This window comes from Callorhinchus milii, unplaced genomic scaffold (assembly GCF_018977255.1).
Source record: "Callorhinchus milii isolate IMCB2004 unplaced genomic scaffold, IMCB_Cmil_1.0 Scaffold2, whole genome shotgun sequence".
NCBI lineage: Eukaryota > Metazoa > Chordata > Chondrichthyes > Chimaeriformes > Callorhinchidae > Callorhinchus > Callorhinchus milii.
The window spans coordinates 69,069,414-69,090,668 of record NW_024704743.1 but is presented as its reverse complement, the minus strand read 5'-3'; the positions used below and the strand labels follow the sequence as shown (position 1 = coordinate 69,090,668).

Genomic DNA, 21,255 nt, shown 5'->3' with positions numbered 1-21,255 from the left:
TAAATGGGTAGAGTAATATCACCATTTAAAAGAAGTGTAGTTGGCATTTTGATCAAAATATATTTTCTTTTCTGCCTTTCATGTCGGGATGATGTCCCAAAGTACTTAACAGGATTTCCTGTGAAATAAAATGACTGTGTGTTTGTAGGTGAACACGACATCTGATTTGGGTAGCAATGCTTCAGACTGAACAAAGCATTACACTGATGTTAGAGCATCAGGAGATTTGGAGCACTGTTGCAGAACAAAGACAAATACTTTTGGGGAAATATTAAGAGCATTTGATCTAATCTTACTGGCACATGTATTCTAAATGAAATTATATTATTTTGGCAAAATACATTTGCTGCTAAAGTTTGGGCTAAATAAAGCAGAGTCCAGAAATAATTTTAACTGTCAGGTGATTCCTGCAATTGTATTGAGAAAAGCAGAAAGGATTAATAGGTTTCAGTACTAGTACATTTGAGGTTGATATGTCTGAAATTGTGGCATTGTCTTATTGAAAAATCATTCATAATTCTCAAAATGGCCTTGAATGCTTAACTATTTTAAAAATATATTATCTGTGTGATTGGGATAATGTATTGTCTTAGTAGATTCTAATTAAAAACAATTCCTGCAAAAAATGACAAAGATACACCAGAAGATCATTTTAAATGTGTATGAATCTGCTTGAATCAAAGCATTTACTGCATCTCTATATATCCCTGATGGACCTGGATCTGGATCTTGATTGGAGTTGAAGATGCATTAGTGGAATGGAATTTATCCACAGGAGAGAGGGCATTAAACAACAAGGCTTAAGTAAGAACGACTCCAATAAAAAGCTTAGCATGACCCTTAATATTGAGTGGGGTGAGGAAAAAGTGAATTGTTATGATGGAAAAAAAGCATTTAATTGGTTCACTTCAGACAATATAGCAAGTCTGCCCTGTTTCATTTCAATGTATCTTTTTCTGAGAATTCAATACTTATGGGATTGTTTTTCAATATCGTATCTATCTGTCCAGCAGTGTCCTTTTTCCAAACACATTTTCATTCATTAAATAGAGCAAATGATAGCAACCAATTTTAGGTAAGTATAATTTAAGTATTATGCCAAATAGTCCTTTTTGCTTGACGTGGACTCATTGGGATAATATAAAGGTGAAGGATTCCAGTACAATTCTAATTTCTATGTTTTTTTAATATAAATAGGACAGACTTTATTTAAAATGTCATTGTTTATAAAAAACTGTTATGAAGATTTTTCATTTAACCAGAAAAGCTCACTTAAATACTGGTGTCTCCTTTGTGTGTGGTGAGTGCCTTCTTCACAATACGTCTGAATTGCTCTGTTAATACTATTTACCAAATGCATCTGATGCACAGGTTTTCTTCAGTCAAGCCACAATAGTAAAATGGACAAGAATGAGTCAGAATATCTAACACAGTGTGTTTTTTTTAAAGCTTTAATATGATCTTAATCTTTCTTTCAGCTGAAACAAAAATCTGCTTTAAGTATTACCATGGAGCGAGTGGAGCACTTCGAGCAACTACCCCAAGCGTCAGTGTAAGAAACCCTGCTGCTCCTGTGAGTTCCTTACTATATTGTGCTAATATATAAAGGTACAAATAGATAGTTGGGCACCGTAATATTCAAGCTTTGTTGGCAATTTTTCTCTAACTGGAAATGGCATTTGTTTTGTTTCCCACTACAGTCTCTTAGCTCCAGAAAAGCATCAGGCAGATAGTGTCTTTACCGCTGTGTAGTTAGTCATATCATGATTAGATGAGGGTGCCCAATGAATCAAATAATAATAATAGTAATAATAATAAACCTTACATTTGGTGTAGCACTTTTCACATCAGGAAGATATCCCAAAGCAAGTCACAGGATTTACTGTAAAGTGCAGTATTGTGTGTTTTGTGGGACGACGAGGTAGCCAATTTGTGTGCAGCAATGTCTTGCAAACAGCCATGGAGTGAATGACCAAATTTATTTGGATTAATTTGCAAGTCCTTATGTCTATTGGGAACACTTTGTGTGATATTTTTATACAATACAATTCACCTTTATACAACACCTTTCATTTCAGGATGATGTCTCAAACAAAAATGACAGATACCTCCATTCTACTGACATTGTATAAATTATATTTTACTTTTTAATTTAACCTGGAAAACAGAAATATGAATATGAAATTGTTATTATTATACACAAAATATTATTTTGTCATCCAGAATTTTTTTATCATTCTTGTTTGGGAGTTAGCATCAACTCTCATTTTTTGTACAATATTCTGGTTCACTGGGGTCAACTGAAAAAAAGAAGCTGAATTTTTTTAAGAGCTTTCTTACACTGAAGCATTTCAAATCACTGCACAGCAATTCCAATCAAGTGCTGTTACTGTTTATTTAGGTAAATGCAGTAGTCATTTTGCACACAGCAGGTTCCCACAAACGCCATGAGGTTAATAGTCAATTTAGTCAGCCCCAATACTGGGCAAAGCTCCACTTCTCTTTTTGAACAATTTCATAGAGTAAAGCTTATAATGTACGTGTTGGAAACCCAGCTGGTGCAAAAGGCCTTCAACTTCATGTTGGGAAATGTTGTTTCATTTTCAAGTACTTTCATCCAAGAACCTGGGCTTTGTGGGCATACAGCTATGTAACACAATACAAAATTACATTTGTAAAGCGCCTTTCACGTCGGGAGGACGTCTCAAGGTGCTGAATAGTCGGGGATTAGGACCGAAGTAGCTTGGGATTAGGGAGGGTGGGGAGGGTGGGGGTAGGAGCTTGGCCGAAGGCACGGTCGAAGAGGAGAGTCTTGAGGCATGCCTTGAAGGAGGCAAGGGGGGAGCAAGGCGAAGGGAATGTAGGACGGAATTCCAGAGGGTGGGGGCAGAGAGGCTGAAGATCCAACCGTTGATGGTGGGGCAGGCCGAGCAAGGGACATGGAGCAGGCCATAGCCTGCTGAGCGGAGAGAAAGGATAGGTTGATAAGGGGTCAACAGGTCGGAGAGGTAGGAGGGGGCAAGACCATGGAGGGCCTTGAAAATGAGGACGAGAATTTTGAACTCAATCCTCTGAGGGATGGGGAGCCAGTGGAGCCAGGTAAGGGTGGACATGATAGGGTCATGGAGCCTGGTGTGGGAGAGGACACGAGCTGCAGAGTTCTGGATGATCTACAGCTTGTGGAGGGAAATGTTGGGAAGGCCGACAAGCAGGGAGTTGGCATCGTCAAGCCTGGATGTAATGAAGGCATGTATGAGGGTTTTGGTGGCCTGAGGGGTGAGGTAGTGGCAGAGTTGGGCAATGTTGCGGAGGTGGGGGAAAGCAGAGCATGGATGTGGGAGAGAAAGGACAGTTGTGGTTCCTGTCTGGTTCGGTGAGGTGGAATGTGCATCTGTGGATGCTGTTGCTGCCAGTGCCTGAGGGGCAGAGGCGTTGGCGCGAGCCAATCAGTAGAGCCTCGGTATTGCTGACGTTCAACTGTAGAAAGTTGGCTCTCATCCAGGACTTGATGTCTGATAGGCAGTCCGTCAGGACATCAGTGGTCCTCAGGTTGAAGGTCAAGGCAGAGAGATAGAGTTGGGTGTCATCCACATACATGTGGAAGTTGACCCCATGTACAGTTGAAGAGGAAAGGACCGAGGACAGAGCCCTGAGGAACACCACACAAGATGGACCGGGGGCTGGAGGAAAAGCCATTTGTGGAGACAAAGTGGAGCCGATGTGAGAGATAGGATCTGAACCATTCAAGGACTGAACCTTGAAGCTTAAAGTGAGAGGAGAGAGGGTGGAGGATGATAGTGACTGTGTCAAAGGCAGCAGAGAGGTTGAGGAGGATGAGGAGACAGAGGGAGCCCTAGTCATAGATAGACAGAATGTTATTTGTCACCTTGGCCCTGGGCTGTTTCGAAACCCGATTGGAGGGGTTCGTAAAGGGAATGGCAGGAGAGGAAGGAGTGAAGCTGGGATTTTTTTAGGATAAGGCTGATGACAGCTGTTTTTAGGGGGGTGGGAACGGTGCCAGTTGACAGGGAGAGGTTGATTTTGGTCTTGAGGAAATCCAGCATCTCCTCACAGATGGAGTTGTAGGAGAGGATGGGCGAGGCATGAAAGGATGGACGGAGGAGCTGGTTGGTAGTGGATAAGAGGGGTTGTCCTTGACCTCGAAGATTACCTTGGAATAAAAGGCCAATTTAGTGAGGCGAGGGCAGACTGGTCAGTTTTTATGTGGTCCAGCCAGATCTGCCAGTGAAACGTTAAATCAGATTTGAGCCAGGTGCGTTCAGTGGTATGCACCTGACCCTTGAATGAGCAGAGGTGGCTGGTATACCAGGGTGAGGTTCGTGAATAGGATGTGGTTCGGGAGATGAGGGCATGGGGGGGCAAGGGCATCGAGAATGGTGGAAAGGTAGTGGTGAAGGAGAGTGAGCGAGGAGGATAAGTTGGTGCGGGAGGTAGGGCAGAGAGGGAGGAGTTCAGACGACTAGCTCAGCAGAGATGGAATGCGGGGAGATTCTGTCCAGAGGCGGTAGGAGATGGAGGTTGGTTAAGACGTGGGTAATTTCCTCTCCTGGGTAATCTGTCACACATCAATCAATATCCTTCTTCACCTAGATCTTTATAAAGGATATAATCCTTCCATATAAGGAACACTTCTACCAATTAGACTAGCCCTAAGGATTCATTGGGCTCTTTAACACCCAAAATCCATGATATAATTTTGCATAAAGCAATTTCATGTTCTCAATTTGAGCCTATTCTTTAGTAGCTACTGTAGTGTGAGAGAGTGGAAATAAAAACTCTGCATTGTTTTCAACAACTTGCATTATATAGGATCCATCATGATTGTAGAATAATGTCTCAGAGTGCTCAGAGTGGAGTCCTGTAGCTCAGTGGTTAGAGCATTCGCTTTGCAAGCAAGAGACCTGAGTTCAATTCCAGGCAGGGCGAAACCTTGGACAAGTTTCGTTACTCCACACGCCTAATAATAATCCCTCCAAAACCAAAAACAATAATAAATTGGTCATTTTCAATATACGACTGTTTGTGGGACACTGCTGTGCACAATTGGCTGCCGCGTTCGCCCACAAATATACAGTCAATTCACTTTACAGTCTATTCTGTGAAGCGCTTTGAGAAGTCTAGAAGACGTGAAAAGCGCTATATCGAATGCAAGGATTATTATTATTATTATTTTTACTGATGATTGCTCACCGGTATGGAAATGTTGCATGTTTTATTTACAGATTACAGCAGAAACTTATATTGCAACAGCTTTTCGAAGAATATAGGGATTGTAGGGTTATTTAAATTTATGATCCTGTGGTGAAGTATGTACTGACACAAACCTTCAATTTGATTCAATTAGTACATTTTTAATAAAGATTAGCAATGCTATACATATCAAAGTTATACATTTCATCAAATTAAATTAATGCTTATGACAGATTGGTATAGTTCACTGCTATGATTTGATCAGATTGATACAGTAACTTTGATGGAGGAATCAACTTGTTAATGTGCATCGATCCATTTTTGATTATAGTATATCCCTCTTTCCTCAAGATGGTTGAAGTTAACTGCTCTATTCCCAAAACTCAGCTCTTCTGATTCAACTCAAAAATCTCTGGTTCTTTTTACCTTTTTGATCATGTATGCCAGTCTATTCAATGTGCTGTTAAAAACACCAGCTGCAAACCAAGGACAACATTTATCTTCCATGGTGAAAAAAACTTTTGTTACTTGCAGCAATGCATTCGCGTCATACAGTCAACCTTTAATGAACTAAACAACTCCCTGAGTCTTTGCGAATTCTTTTACTTTGTTCAACTTAAGACACCCCAGAATTCTGCGATTGCTTACATAATGTACAGATTCAAAACGTCCGTTGCAGTTAATCTTGTTGGTTATGTATGATTGCATTTTTATAGCGTTATTGCAAAAGAACCTGAGATTCTTTTGCAAAGGCTGAGATTGATCTTTTAAACGCTAAGGATGTAATGGGGAAATCAATAAAAAGCAGTGTTAAATTAACTCCTTACAGATCAATGCTCTGGACAAATGATCAATTTAGGCAAACTGACTAAGGAATCTATAATATATGTTGAGGACAGGATGTGTTACAAGAGATGCAATGCATTACATATAGAGCATACAGGATACACCTCAGAGACCATAAGACGTAGGAGCAGGAGTAGGCCATTCAGCCACTTGAGCCTGCCCCGACATTTAATAAGATCATGGCTGATCTTCTAACCTAATTCCATTTTCCCGCCCTATCCCCATATCCCTTAATCCCTCTATCCTTTAGAAATCTATCAACCTCAGTCTTGAATATGTTCAAGGACTCTTCTGGGGTAGAGAATTCCACAAATTCACTACTCTCTTCAATGAAGAAATGCTTCCTCAACTCAGTTCGAAAAGGCTGACCCTTAATCTTGAGACTATGACGTCAAAGAAATGTAGAGAGGAGATGGTTGAGCAATAACAAATTGCATTTAAATATCGTTCTTCACGCGGGGTAGCATCCCAGAGCTATAATTACAATAATAGTAATAATGATGATAACAATAATCCTTGAATTTAATATAAAGCATTTCACTTTAGGAGATGGTCTCAAAATGCTTCATGGGATTTACTGTGAAGTGTAGTGACGATGGTTTATAGGCTAAAACAACAGCCAAATTATGCACAGCAATGCCCCACAGCCATGAAGCAAATGACTATTTTCTCAGGGGGTTTGTTGTCCAGGAATCTGCAAGAAATTTCCCTCTCTTTTCAAATAGTGCACTTGAGGATTTTTCTACACTGATACAGATTGACATTTGAGTGCAGATAAAGTCTCTTAACTTGATATCCTTGGTATCCTCAAATGCTACCTCCAGAATTTAAAGGGAAACTTTCTTCAGCTTTCACGGATGTTTTCAAATCGCAAATCATGCCAAGTCAATATGTTTAGTTCCTCAGCCAGCCTTCAGGAATGGATGGGAATAGTCAACGTTTCATAATGGATTCCACACAAATATCCTATGAAATGTCACGGTTTTTACCTCCATGCTTAATGCTCTGAGAGATCAACAGCCCAACATCAAAGGTTTTAAATTATAGAGGCATTAAATCGTTCACTGTTTAACTCTTTCATTCAAATGATCTTAAAAAGATAATGATGATTGGAGTCCTACAGGGGGCTATTCTGGGCTCTTGTTATTTACATTATTCATCAAATATATAAGGGAAGCTACTTCTGGTAATATAACATTTGCATGCAAGCACCAAGCTGTGTGACAGATGTCATGAGGCTGATAGTATTCAAAGGAATCTGAACAAATGAAATGGACGTGCTTAGGAAAAGTGGATGGAATTGAACATTAATAAATATACGTTTGTGGTTCTAAGTGACCAAAAGCTACCAAAAGCTGGAAAGGAGAAGAAGGATTTCAGTGCTTCAGCAATCTGACTCTGAAAATGAATTGTAAAACAAAATAATAAGATAAATATAAACAATATGGTACAAGAAACTAAATAGCAATGCTTTGGAAGTGATTCAGTTGAGAAGACAGATTGCACCAGCTCCAGAAAGAGCTGCAGTCTGCAGTAATGCTTCTGAGGACACATCACCCAGTGCACTGCATAGCTCTGTCCACAGTGAATTTGCTTTAGCTCTGTGGCAAGCACTGGTTTCAAACGAGTCTATCCCTAAGGCAGTGAGAGTCAAAACCTATGTGTCACAACATTAAGTAAAGTGGAGCTGTAACACACATGCTCAGTTCTCCAGTAAGCAGCTTCGGAATGCTGGTAACAATTTCAGAAATATAACAAAATGAGATCCAGTCATCCATTCAGAAATATTTTGAGCTTTAAATTGAAGGTTTAATCAGTTTGGTTCACACCAAATTGTTTACAATCTAACTGCTTGAGGTAATTGCACAATACTATTGTTGATTTGGTTTGATCTGACATCAATTATTTAAATACAGTTCAATTCAAGCTTAAATTAAATTCAGTTTTGTAAAAACTCAGTGTAATTTTCATATATGATCAACACAAAGTAACTGTACCACTTGAAATGTATCACAGAAGCTCTGCAGTTTCTTGCATTCAGGATAATGCATTACAGTCGGTCTTCCACTCTGTAGAAAGGCCAGCATTTGGGTCTATCACATTTGTGAAAACACAGCAGGGATGTTTTGTCAGTGGAGTGTGATTCATTAATTGCCAGTAACATTCAGGAAAACTCATAATTGAAGCTTTAAAATCTAAATTACCATTTAAATGAAAGGATTATTCTGTCACGCTTCTGTGGGGTCATTCCAGTGGAACTAAACCTCATATTTCTCAGTTATGGCATCTCAGTGACATAGTGACATAAAATGGATTCATCTGAATTCCTGAGCTTTCTGAACTTTGGAAGTTGTTCAATTTCAAGATCCTCATACTGACCTACAAATTACTTTGTGCCCTAGCACCTCCCTATCTCTCCAACCTGCTCAGATCACGCTCCTCTACGCACCCTCTTCGCTCAGCTGGCTTTGGCCTGTTGTACATCAGTCAACTCCTCAGCTCCACCATCGGCAGCTGAGCTTTCAACCCTGAACCTCTGGAACTCCCTACCTCATTCCCTCCACCTTGATCTCTCTTTACCCAACTTCATATTGCACCTGAAGATTTTCTTCTTCGACAGCACCTCCCTTTTCTCCCTGACTCGGCATCAAGCAACACCATAGTTCAACTAATCCATCAAGCTATCCCGCGTGAAGAGCACAAGATTTTGATGTTGCTTTTCTTATTAACTGTTGATACTGGAATCATGACTATACTTGGTCATTCTTATACACTATTTTGTTGGACTCTTTGTTATTTCTGAAGAATGTAAAATAAAAAATAACTACTACAAATTACAAGTATTATGAACCAAAGAGATCAAGAATAAGGGCCTTTGTCATCTGTATTTCTTGTGATCTTTTGCGATCTATATAGAGGGAATAGAGGGTTAAAGGTGAAGAGAATAGGAATGGCTCCTTGCCGTATCATTCTATGAAACTCTATGTAACATGATAGATGAGGCTATAAAAAGGCCAATGGGTTCTTGGGCTTTATATCCAGAAGGATAGAATGTAAAAGTGAGGAGATGATGTTGAATTTGTACAAAGCCTTTGTTAGAGCACATTTGGAGTACTGTGTCCAATTCTGGCTCCACACGATAGGAAGGATGTACCAGTGATGAAAAGAGTGCAGTACAGGATTACTAGGACGATACCAGAGCTGCCAGGTTACTACTATCAGGATAGACTGGATAAGTTAGACCTTTTTTTTTGCTAGAAAAGAGATGTTTAACGAGGGGATGTAATAGAAGTAGTTAACATAAATAAACAGTTTTTACTGGTTGGGGAGTCGTAACCAAGAGACGCAAGTATATGATAGTGATTAGGAGATTTAAAAGAGAATTTGGGAGGAACTATTTCATGCAGAGGATAGTGAGATTGCGGAACATGTTCCCTGATATGGTGGTGGAATCAGATAATCAGATCGTGTAGATCAATAGTCGCCAACCTTCATGATTGGCCAAAAAGTAATTTTTTCATTATTTAATTTTTCTTAATTTATTGCGATGCCATGGGTATTGTAGCTCAGTAGCTGCTGGACTTTGGTAGCTACTGGACCTGCCTGGACTGGTGCAGGTGTTTGGCGGCCCCTCCTTGACGCTCCAAAAAGTGGATCATGATTGACTGGTTGGAAACTCCTAGTGGAGATGCATTCAAGAGGAAGCTCAATCTTTACATGAGGGAAGAGGGAATAGAAGGATACGGGAGGGAGTAAGGAATGGGTGAAGACTTGCGTGAAGTATAAACACTGGCATAGACAGGTTGGGCTGAATGGCCTGTTTCGATGCTGTACATTCTTTGTAAATTTTTGATATGTGGGTGAAAAATTGCAATGTTCAAATATCTGCCAATTTGGGTTAAAATATCTGCCAATGTCTAATAAACTGTGGAAGAAGCTCGATGGGCTGAATTGTAATACAATCTAGAACATAAAATCTGAAGTAGTGGAGTAATCCTGCCAATGTATAAATCATTGGTGAGACCATACTTAAGAGTACAGTTCTGGTCACCACAGTATAAAAAGGATAATGGAGAAATCGAGAAGATACAGAGGAGGGCAATCAAAATGATTGAGGGAATGAAGGGTCTGTACTATGAGGAACGACTAAGTAAATTGGGCATGTTCACGCTGGAAAAGAGAAGATTGAGAGGCAACATGATTGCTGTCTTTAAGATTCTAAAGGGGCAAAACAATATAGATCATGACAGGCGGTTTCAACTTGTCCAGAATAGTAAAACCAGAATGACAGGAGGCAAATTCAGAACAAATCTATGCAAACACTATTTCAGTGAGTGAATAGTGAACCTGTGGCTCCCTAGGGAAGCAGGAAGTGTTGATTCTTTCAAACACAGATTAGATAGTTTTCTTTTAGGAGATAACATTATGGGATACAGTACATAGGTAATTTGGGACATATGTGCATTCGACCACCAGGAAGATGGAAGGAGAACTAGATGGACCTTTTTTTGTCTAACATTTCTTATGTTCTCGACAACAACAGCAATTTACATTTATGTAGCACCCTCAGGGTAGGGACTCAGAGCGCTATAAGAACAGGAGGAGATAGGCTAAAGATCAGAGAAGAGAAGGTGATCAGAGAGATCAGGTTTAATTATTGTGTACAGAGGAGAGTGGTAAATGTGTGAAATGGATTACCGAGGGAGGTGGTGGAAACAGATTTTGACAGGAACATCAAGAGAGATTTGCAGGTATGAGATATAGAGTGGTGCATGATTATTTATTCATTTATTGCTTTGGGACCAGCCAGATGTTGGCAATGCTTTTTCTGGTTGTATTTCTATGTTCCAGTCTGATGTGTCAGCCTGGCTCAGCTGGCAGCACTCTTGCCTCTGGGTCAGAAGGTTGTTCTTTCAAGCCATGGACTTTGAGCAGAGAGTGGAAGCTGACCCTCCAGGGCAAGGCTGTGTTATCGAAGGTAGAACGAGATGTTACCCATGGCCTGCATGTTCAACTGGATGTTAAAGATTCCATGACTCAGTTCATAAAATAACCTGTTTCTCCTGTTGTACTGGCCAACAGAAAAATAGTCATGCTCTTCATGTTGCTTCTGGGATACTTTAAGCAAATCTGTGGGATTTGCTAACACGAGCACAATCAATACACTTGAAAGCAATTTTGGAATTATAAGCACTATTTTAGTGCAAAGATTATGATGATAAATATCTCAATTCTAAAGCTAAGCTGAACTAGATAATAGTTTTGTTACCCATGGCTTGCCTAATCAGAGTTACTTGTGGAGGTAATTACATGACTGGTCATCTCTCCATAATGAAGTAATTACAACGTTCAAAGGATTAAATAATATATACGTCACCAAAACAAATCTTTAGGTGCTCCAGGAAATGATTTCCATTTCTGAACAGACACATTGGAGACTAAAACATGGTATTCATAACAAGATTTACAGATAGGAGCTCTTGCCAGTTTTGTCATTCCAACCTTCAGGATCACTGCTCCAGAAACTATTTGGACTGATTGGAATTGGATAGAGTTACATAGAATGACACAGTACGGAGGCAGGCCATTCAGCCCAACTATTCCATGCCAGTATTTATATTCCACACAAGCCCTCATCTCTCCTATTCCCCTCTCTGTGCCCTTCTATTCTCATCAGTAGCTGAGACACACTGCCAGTTGCCAGCATAAGTCACTATGTATGAAGCCAGTAATGAATCCTGCATTTTAAGAACCCACTGTTACTAAGGATTTCATTTGCTTCTTTGTTTAGGTAATTTGTTGTCAGAGATACTTTCAATTATTATGCCACGAATACACCGTGTTTGATCAATGCACAGACATCAATTGAGAGCATCTCATTGTTTTACTCCCTCTCATGTGAGTTTTGAGAAGCTCTTTATTGCTCCCCTTGCCTTGAATTTATTCCCTTGAACAAGAATCGTACTATTGACTGCATTTTTCTCTTAATTTTTCTCTGGCAGGTTTTGAAAACTATTTCCAGTGAAGAAGCTGCTCAAAGTCAAGGCACCCGGAGGTTGATCAGTTTTACACTGTCAGGTATGGATACATGTTAACGCACTCTGACCCTGACTTTCAAAAACAAGGCAATTATCATCTTTGTAATAGATTTCATTGTATCCATGTGACATGGACATGCAACGCATTACTCAGAACGGAACAATTAATCTGTCAGTTTCTGTAGAACAATAGAACCATAGAAATTTATAGCACCAATTGAGGACATTCAGCCCATCGTGCCTATCGTGTCTCTGTCTGAAAGAGCTGTCCATTTAACTCCATTCTCCTGCCTTTTCCCATACCTTTTTATACTTCTCTTTTCAGATATTTATTTAATTCCCTTCTAAAAGCTAACATGAATCCCCCTTAAAAACTATGATTTTAAGATCAGTTTGGATGATGAAGGCCCTTCGGCTCAACTGATCTCATCCCTCCAGAACACCCACTCTACCGTCCGCCCATCACAGCATCAAGCCAATGTCCTGTCCTAACCATCTTTCCTGGCAACATGTTCCACTCGTTAATTACCCCTGGGTAAAGCAAACAAATCCTGGTGTCTGTCTTAATATTGCCCTTTGCATCTCTAAACCTGTGTCCTCTTTTTCTACTGTCTTGGTGAAACCAAAACTGTTTTGGTTTCAGGCCTTGGGACATCCTCCCGATGTGAAAGGCGCTCTATAAATGCAATCTTGTTGTTGTTGTTGTTATGGGTTTACTTTTTCAATCCAATTTAAAATGTTATGCACTTCTATCAGGTCCCTCTGAGATCTCTCAAAACTGAAGATCCCTGGCTTGTCTAATCATTGCTCATAGCTCTAACACTGAGTATTATCCTCATTGCTCTTATTGGCATAAACTGGATTTGTAAATACTATATCTAGTTGATAGAAAGCAATGAGCAGTGTTATGTTGAAAGTATCTGACTAGAAGGCCCACAAAAAGTCGTGGATTGAGTGACCAAATAATTATTATTTACCAAATTTGTTTTTAACAAGATTATTACCCCCAGAAAGCAATCCACCAATCGACTAACAACTCACTGCTCGGTAAACAGAGGCATGTGGAGTAAGGAAACTAGCCAAAGGTTTTGCCCTGCCCAGGAATCGAACTTGGGTCCTCTCGCTTGCGAGGCTAGCACGCTAACCAATATGCTATGGGACTCCACAAATGGCAGCAGGTTCAGTGGTAGCTAGGGGACTACTCAAAGGCTTATCATGAATGACCTTGGACTGAAGTATTTTGACAAAGTATGGGGGTGTAGTAGGGCACTTCATCTGTAGCTAGACGATGTGGAGTCCTGTAGCTCAGTGGTTAGAGCACTTGCTTTGCAAGTGAGAGATCTGGGTTCGATTCCCGGCAGGGCGAAACCTTGGGCAAGTTTCCTTACTCCACACAGAGCCTAATAATAATCCCTCCAAAAAAACAAAACAATAATAAATTGGTCATTTTCAATCCATGACTGTTTGTGGGACATTGCTGTGCGCAATTGGCTGCCGCGTTCGCCCACAAATATACAGTCAATTCACTTTACAGTGTGTTCTGTGAAGCGCTTTGGGACGTGCTCCCGACGTGAAAAGCGCTATATCAAATGCAAGGATTATTATTATTATTATTAACTGAAAATATTGATAATGGCCGGAATTTCTAGCAATGTGACAATATCACCAATGACAATTATCACATCAGGAACCGTATTTTTCAACTGAAGTCCTCCATTTGCAAGAACTGTTGAAAATCCATCACGAGAAATGAGAGAACTAGACAAACAAACAAAAATGTACCAAAGGCATTTATTGATTATATTGATGTATTTAAATATCAGCTAACACTGTCAGATGTTAGAGTAGAGTTTTGATACTAGGGGATAGGTTTAAAAAATTCTACATTTCAAAAATTTACGTAGGGTGTACAGCATGGAAACAGGCCACTCGATGCAACCAGTCCCCATTTATACTCCTCATGAGTCTCCATCCACGCCTAGCTCCCTACCCTTGCATTCCCCACTCCATCATGTGAAGGCCTAGCTTCCTCTTGAAGGAATTTATTTCAAAATAGACCTGGTTGTAATTGAAATTCAGAAAAGGAAAAGTTGGAGAAGTACAGACAAATGCTAATTTGTTTTGCATCATGTAGATTAGGTAAGTGCATCAAACAGAATGTGTAAGGCTTTAAGGTATACAATTATTTAGGAGTGGGGCATCATGATTAGAACAGTTCAAAAGATCAATAGTTCCTATTATAGCCCATATAATGCAGTTGTTCAGTGTTTCCTTTTGATTATCTCCTAACGCTTTTTAGTGTAACTGAATATCGTCTTCATTAAAATATTAACCATTCCATGAAACCTGAAACCACTCTGTGAAGCTCTCAACAAATCGCTGTAGTTTTAAATATTTAATGAAAAGTATTTATATTTCCGCCTCTTCCTGTGACAAGCTGCAGAAATAACAAGTTCTCTTGGGCAATTCGATCTCCATTGCGAATGGACCAAATCCTACTTCAGTCAGGCATCATCGTTCAAAATGTTAGTGTCAATTGTCACATCAGAAGCTCCCTAGGGCCCCATGGATGATCCTTTCTTCCTTTCGCCCTGGCGTGTTGCAAAGATCAGAAACTTCAGTGTGCATCTCTCCTAAGTGGATCTGGCAACATCGCTAACTGTTGCAAGCAATTTCCATTAGATGGCTGATCTAGATCATTTATGTCTTGTTTCGTAAAAAGGAAATGCATTAACCCTTTGAGAAGTGAGACTTTTTTTTCTGGATTCAGAAGAATATGCAGGCTTTCTGTAACACTCTGGAAATGAAAGAATGCAGAGTGGAATGCAAATCCAACTCAAGGCACATCCTGCCTACTCTGCACTGAAAATCACAATCTGGTATTTTTGCACAGAGTACAACATTATTAACATTGGATTCTGCTGTAGGGGAGACAGGAGCCCTGACATATATGTATTCGTAGGTTTATTTCTTCAATAAAGAGGATTTGCACCTTTGGCATTGACTTTAGCTTCTCCTGATCATTTCCTAATTCCGTCTGACTTGTATTTCTGGATTGACTGTTTGGGAGCATGTGGGAACCGGCATTTTGTCTTTTTTGTAAACAAACACTATCTTCATAAAAATAATATTTCATACAACACATTTTTTTAATTTGAGGAGGATGACGTCTTGTAGCACTTTCATTACATTTAAGTCATGAATGAGTGTTACAGCATTAAATACCAACACTACTTATTCACAAACAAGTGGAATGATTTTCCAGCAATATTCCCATGAAGATAGAGGTCTAGAATCTTACAGCACAGAAGCAGGCCATTTGGCCCATCGTGCCTGCTCCAGCTCTTTGTAAGAGCTATCCAATTAGTTCCACTCCCCCGCTCTTTCCCCATAGCCTTGGAATTTTTTTCCTATTCAAGGATATGTCCAATCCCCGCTTGAAAGTTATTATTGAAACTGCTTCCATCACCCTTTCAGGCAGGTGTATAAGATAAGTTTTCCCTACATATGGACTGAAAATCCTAAAACACCGATAATTTCATGGATATAAAATCAAGCATCAATATTTTAAAAATAAATTAAATCAACCATCAATATATTTATGCAGCCAAAAATGTTCAGAAATGAGTGGAGTGTGTAGTCATTCCTTAGTTATCATATGGTTACTTGTGAATATAATTGCATGTGAATATTAAGATTATTTCTCATACCACAGAATATTGACCAATTAAATTGTTCTGGTTCACAATATATGCCTGTCAATATTGTGTGGAAGCAGATTGATTAATGTATAAACCCTCACAAAGTTTATTGGATGCATGTTACATACTTCTGTATTTGTAAATCTTTTTGTTTGCCCTCTTTAGATTTTCATGCTGTTGGGCTGAAGAAGGGGATGTTCTTCAATCCGGATCCATATCTGAAGATTTCTATCCAGCCAGGGAAACACAGCATCTTCCCAGTCTTACCTCACCATGGGCAGCAGAAACGGTCCGGCATTGCCTACAACACCATCAACCCTGTTTGGCAGAGAGAGGTAGGTAGGGAGTACTGTAACCCGATCAAGGAACGGGAAAATGAGATACACAAAGACATATTTTTCATACCCTAGGAAAGATTACACTTTTGTTAAGTTAAATAAAACTTTAGAACTTGGTTACCATTTATGTTTGGAGAAAAATGAATGTTGAGACAAGGTTGGTTTGCCCTGAGAAACCTGAAATAATATATTATGGCAGGGCTCTGAATTTATCACTGGGATCACTAGGGTTAAAATAGTGAAATGATTCTGCTGTAAATACTAAACTGCCTTAAGTCCCTACCATCTAATTAATTTTATTTATTCTACATTTTTCTTAGCGATTTTTCTCTTCCCCTACTTCTTATCTACTCCCTTTATGGAGTACAGTTTCTCAGATACAGTTTGTACAGTATTGAGACTTTTCATATATTGGCCTTGATAGTGAGTTTTCACATGCCAATCTATGGTGAGAGACATTGCAGCCAAGCCTAATCCTGTGCTCATCTGACTTACCACACTGCGTACTTCCAGAAGAGGTCACTATTCAGCTACCAGGATTAAGAATCCTGGCTAATTTTTCTCTACCTCAACCCAAGCCAAAGTCAAATGTAAAGTTCTGACATTACCTCAGCTGAGATCAGGGCGAAACGTTTCCTTACTCCACACACCTCTGCTTACCTAGTCGATTAGCGGATCGGTTTTCCAGGAGTAATAATAATTCCTTCAAAATATTCCTTCACTCAACCCATGACTGTTTGTGGGACACTGCTGTGCGCAATTGGCTGCCGCGTTTCGCCCACAAAATATACAGTCAATTCACTTTACAGTATATTCTGTGAAGCACTTTGAGATGTCTCAAAGATGCGATAAGGCGCTACATCAAATGCAAGGATTATTATTATTATCAGCAAACTGAGCATATACCAGGGATTCAACCAAGCACTTTCCTGGTCTGCGTACTTCTTGTTTTTCATGATCATAAAATAAATATACAGTTAACTCCTAATCACAAGGCACTGGTTTAACTAGTCACTACCAGGTACATATAGGGTTTGTGGAGTACTGTAGCTCAGTGGTTAGAGTACTCACTTTGCATGCAAGAGACCTGGGTTCAATTCCCAGCAGGGTGAAAGCTTGGGCAAGTTTCCTTACTCCACACGCCTGATAATAATCTCTCAAAAAAACATAATAAATTAGTCACTTCAAACCACAACTGTTTGTGGGACACTGCTGTGCACAATTGGCTGCTGCATTTCGCCCACAAAAAAATAAAGTCAATTCACTTTACAGTATATTTGGTGAAGCACTTTGCGACGTCTAGAAGATGTGAAAAGCGCTATATCAAATGCAAGGATTATTATTATTATAATATCTCGGCTACATCCCAAATATACAGTCAATTCACTTTACAGTATATTCTGTGAAGCACTTTGAGATGTCTCAAAGATGCGATAAGGCGCTACATCAAATGCAAGGATTATTATTATTATCAGCAAACTGAGCATATACCAGGGATTCAACCAAGCACTTTTGTTAACAAAAAGAATCCGCGGATGTTGGACACGATCAGATGCATCGCAAAGGCCTCTGGTGGACTGCGCCATGTTCTCTGTGACAGGATAGGGCGGGAGGCCACGGTCCAGCCCTCCAATAGACCAGAGGCCTTTGTGAAGCAACCTCCACCATGTGCCAGGGTTTGGGGGTGGGGTGGGGGGCTGGCTAGCCAGTGGAGCTAACTGAGGTTGGGGGTGATAGATTCGCAGAGCCTAATGCAGGAGAGGATATGCACTGCAGAGTTCTGGATGGTCTGCGACTTGTGTTGGGAGGAACTAGGGAGTCCGGCGAGCAGGGTTTTCAAATAGTCTAGTTGTGAAGAAGGTGTAAACACATTCCAAATTACATTTATATGGCACTTTCATGTAGGGAGGATGTCTCAAAGTGCATTTACAGTGATGGCTTGGCACCCAAGCAGAGGATGGGAGCAGAGGGGTTGCGGAGGGAAAAGATGATGGAAAGTGTGATCAAGGAAGCATGCTTAAGACATGTCTTGAAAGGGGGCAGAGAGGGAGGGAGTAGGAAGGACTCCAGGATGGAGTTCCAAAGGGCAGCTGCATAAAGGCTGAAAGCTCACCCACTGATGGTGTTGAATGAGAGTCTCGGCAGCTGAGGGGAGAGGTAGAAACAGAGGCAGAGATGAGGGAAAGCTGAGCAAATGAGATCTGGATGAAGTACTTAAAGGAGAGTTAGGGATCGAACAGGGCACCAATACTTTGTACTGACTCCGGAAGAATGGAGTGAGCTTCCTTGCAGATCACTGCGCCAAATCCTGAACTGAGAAGGTGCTAAAGGGAGCCAAGCAGGAGAGCCTTGTTGACATTTATCTGGAGAAAGTTGGAACTCATCCAGGATTTGATGTCTGACAGGCAGTTGGACAGAACAATCCTGGAATCAAGGTCAAGGAGAACATAGAGGATATAGAGGCAAAAAGATCCTTGGAGATAGATGGAGAGTATGTCATTGGTGACTTTGATCAGGGCAGTATCAGTGCTGTGGGCAGGGCAGAAACCAGATTGGCAATGGCAGAGCCATGTTTATTTGACAACCTGTTGGGGACCATGGGTCATTATTGGTGGTGAAGCGCCGGTTGGGTGATGGAGTTCTCCTCCACCTTCTCATGGGTGCCAATATATGCAATATATATGTAAGCTGCATATATTTCCAATTGCATAATATGCTTGAAAAGGCACATTACATACAACAACTGGCATTTATATAGTGCCCTTCACGCAGGATAGCGTACCGGAGCATTTGACAGTGGTGGAGTCTGCCACCGAGCCGCGGGAGGATGGAAGTGACCGTAAGCACGATCAAAAAGTTAGGGCTTTAAGCAGGATTTGAAGGTGGGGAGGGAGGGGGCAAGGCAGAGGGATTGAGGGAGAGATTTACAGGTGTAGTTTTTGGGATGTAGTGGCAGAAGGCACGGCCATCAATAGTGGAGCAGTACACCTAAAAACCATCGGGGGGTGGTAGGGGACAGTTGAATTACCATTGTGGATTGGAGTGCTCAAAGAGGGAATGTTGGGAGAGTAAGCTGAGAGGCAGCATCCTGGAATGGAAGGACAAGTTGGAAATGAAGCAGTAGCTGGAGAGCACGTAAAGGTCAGGTGAGCGATTTTTGAGGAGGGAGTGAGGTGGTGATGACAGTTTTGAAAGTGGGTGGTGCTGTGAAATTGGCGGAGGGAAAGGTTGATGATATCAACTAGCAAGAGACCAAGGAGAAGCTGGATGGCCACGAGCGGTGTGGGGCCAGGTTAAGGGAACCCGGATATAATGCAGTGGTTGGAATCTATAAAATCCCACCCTATAATGAAGCACAACAGCTGGTTTCACTGCACATGATGCACCTTGATGCCATTTCCTGTACTTGGTGTGTATGCAGGCTAAGATGACTTTATCCATGCACACTACATCCAGATGTGTTGCTAGTGTGAAGCGCTCCAGGACACCACCCCGCGTGAAGGGCGCTATATAAATGCAAGTTGTTGTTGTTGGTATCATTTCACAAAGGAAGTGATGTCAGTGGGCATTTTTTCCCTTTGTGCATAGCTTGCATACCTAGTGTATAGGAAGTAACATGATCAACACTTCCTGTGTACAGCATGTAGAGTGCCAGAAGCTAAACTGATTGCCTGAACAGCCATTTTAGCATTTCCCGTATAACGCTGTCTCTGAGAATTGGACCCAGGGGAGAGAGGTATAATGAGATTGCCCTGTAGTTCATTCCAGTGGAGGAGCTGGGTCAAGCAGAGACAAATTGATGATATCCACGCTGCAATTTTAAGATTCTACAAAAAGCTTGTATAATCCAGATCTCTTAATGAGTTGTCATACTGTAGGTTCTGGAATCCAACTTTAAATTGGGTATCAGTTTCTAATGGGGCAGAGGAATTAATCTTTACCTTCGGCTGGTTGGGAGCTATAATGGACAAGCACTCTACTTAGCAGAATAAGATCATTAATGCCGAGGTAGCATTGCGAATACAAAATTACCTGGCACTGTGAGCAATATTGATCAGGGACAAGCTGGTTTGATGACATTGTTTGCCAGATGACTTGGTTTCTAATCAATATCGCCAGACTACATGGCTCCTGCGTAGACTAACAAAAGGCCAGCAACACAATGAACTAGACTGAAGCTGTGTCTAACACCAGGGAAAAAGGTGGGAAGATCTGATTTAGAACCTTTTAATTGTCTATCAGCAAGTTATGCGTAAAAGGCCATTAAGCACTATATTCAGAGCATAATTTATTGTCTTCTATGAGCTTCTAATGTTGATGTTATACAACTATTAGTCAATTTAATGCCATATTATCAAATGCAAGTATTTACATCAATGTAGCCTGTCGGTCACATTCATGGTTAGCAGTAAACACTCAAAAGGGACCATTCTTTGGAGTTACCCTGAGGTTAGTTACGGGGGCAGTGAGCTGTGCTGTGTTCAGAAAAGTAATTATCTAGGAGTCAGCGTGGCATTTTTGCCTCGAAGTCAGAAGGCTGTGTATTCAAGCCCCATGTTGGGTCTTTGAATTTACTGTCTAAGCTGACACTCAGCATAGTGCTAGAGAAACAATGCATTATTGGAGGTACCATCCCTTGGATGAAATGTTAACATAGAGTCCTATAGCTTAGTGATACGAGCACTCACTTTGCAAGTTAGACACCTGGATTCAATTCCAGGCAGGGCAAAACCTTGGGCAAGTTTCCTTACTCCACACGCCTAATAATAATCTCTCCAAAAAACAAAACAATAATAAATTGGTCATTTTCAATCCACGACTGTTTGTGGGACACTGCTATGGCAATTGGCTGCCGCGTTTCCCCCACAAATATTACAGTCAATTCACTTTACAGCATATTCTGTGAAGCGCTTTGAGATGTCTAGAAGTCGTGAAAAGCGCTATATTAAATGCAAGGATTATTATTATTATTATTAACATAATGAACAGTGAGGAGAATAGTAGCAGACTGCAGGAGGACATAAAGAGGCTGGTGAAATGGGCAGACATGTAGCAGATGGAATTTAATGCAAAGAAATATGAAGTGATGCATTTTGGGAGGAATGAGAAGATTATATTAAA

The 21,255-nt window shown here is 40.6% G+C and overlaps 1 protein-coding gene across 2 annotated transcripts in view; it reads left to right on the top strand.

The window, feature by feature from the left end:
• LOC103181263 (E3 ubiquitin-protein ligase HECW1) overlaps nt 1-21,255 on the top strand; it is a 188,845-nt gene that overhangs the window by 57,583 nt on the left and 110,007 nt on the right. For both annotated transcript variants that reach the window (XM_042332011.1, XM_007897618.2), the window contains exons 4-6: nt 1,479-1,573; nt 12,060-12,135; nt 15,962-16,131. In XM_042332011.1, coding sequence (XP_042187945.1) covers nt 1,479-1,573; nt 12,060-12,135; nt 15,962-16,131 — 341 coding nt within the window. The remainder of the gene's footprint in view (nt 1-1,478; nt 1,574-12,059; nt 12,136-15,961; nt 16,132-21,255) is intronic.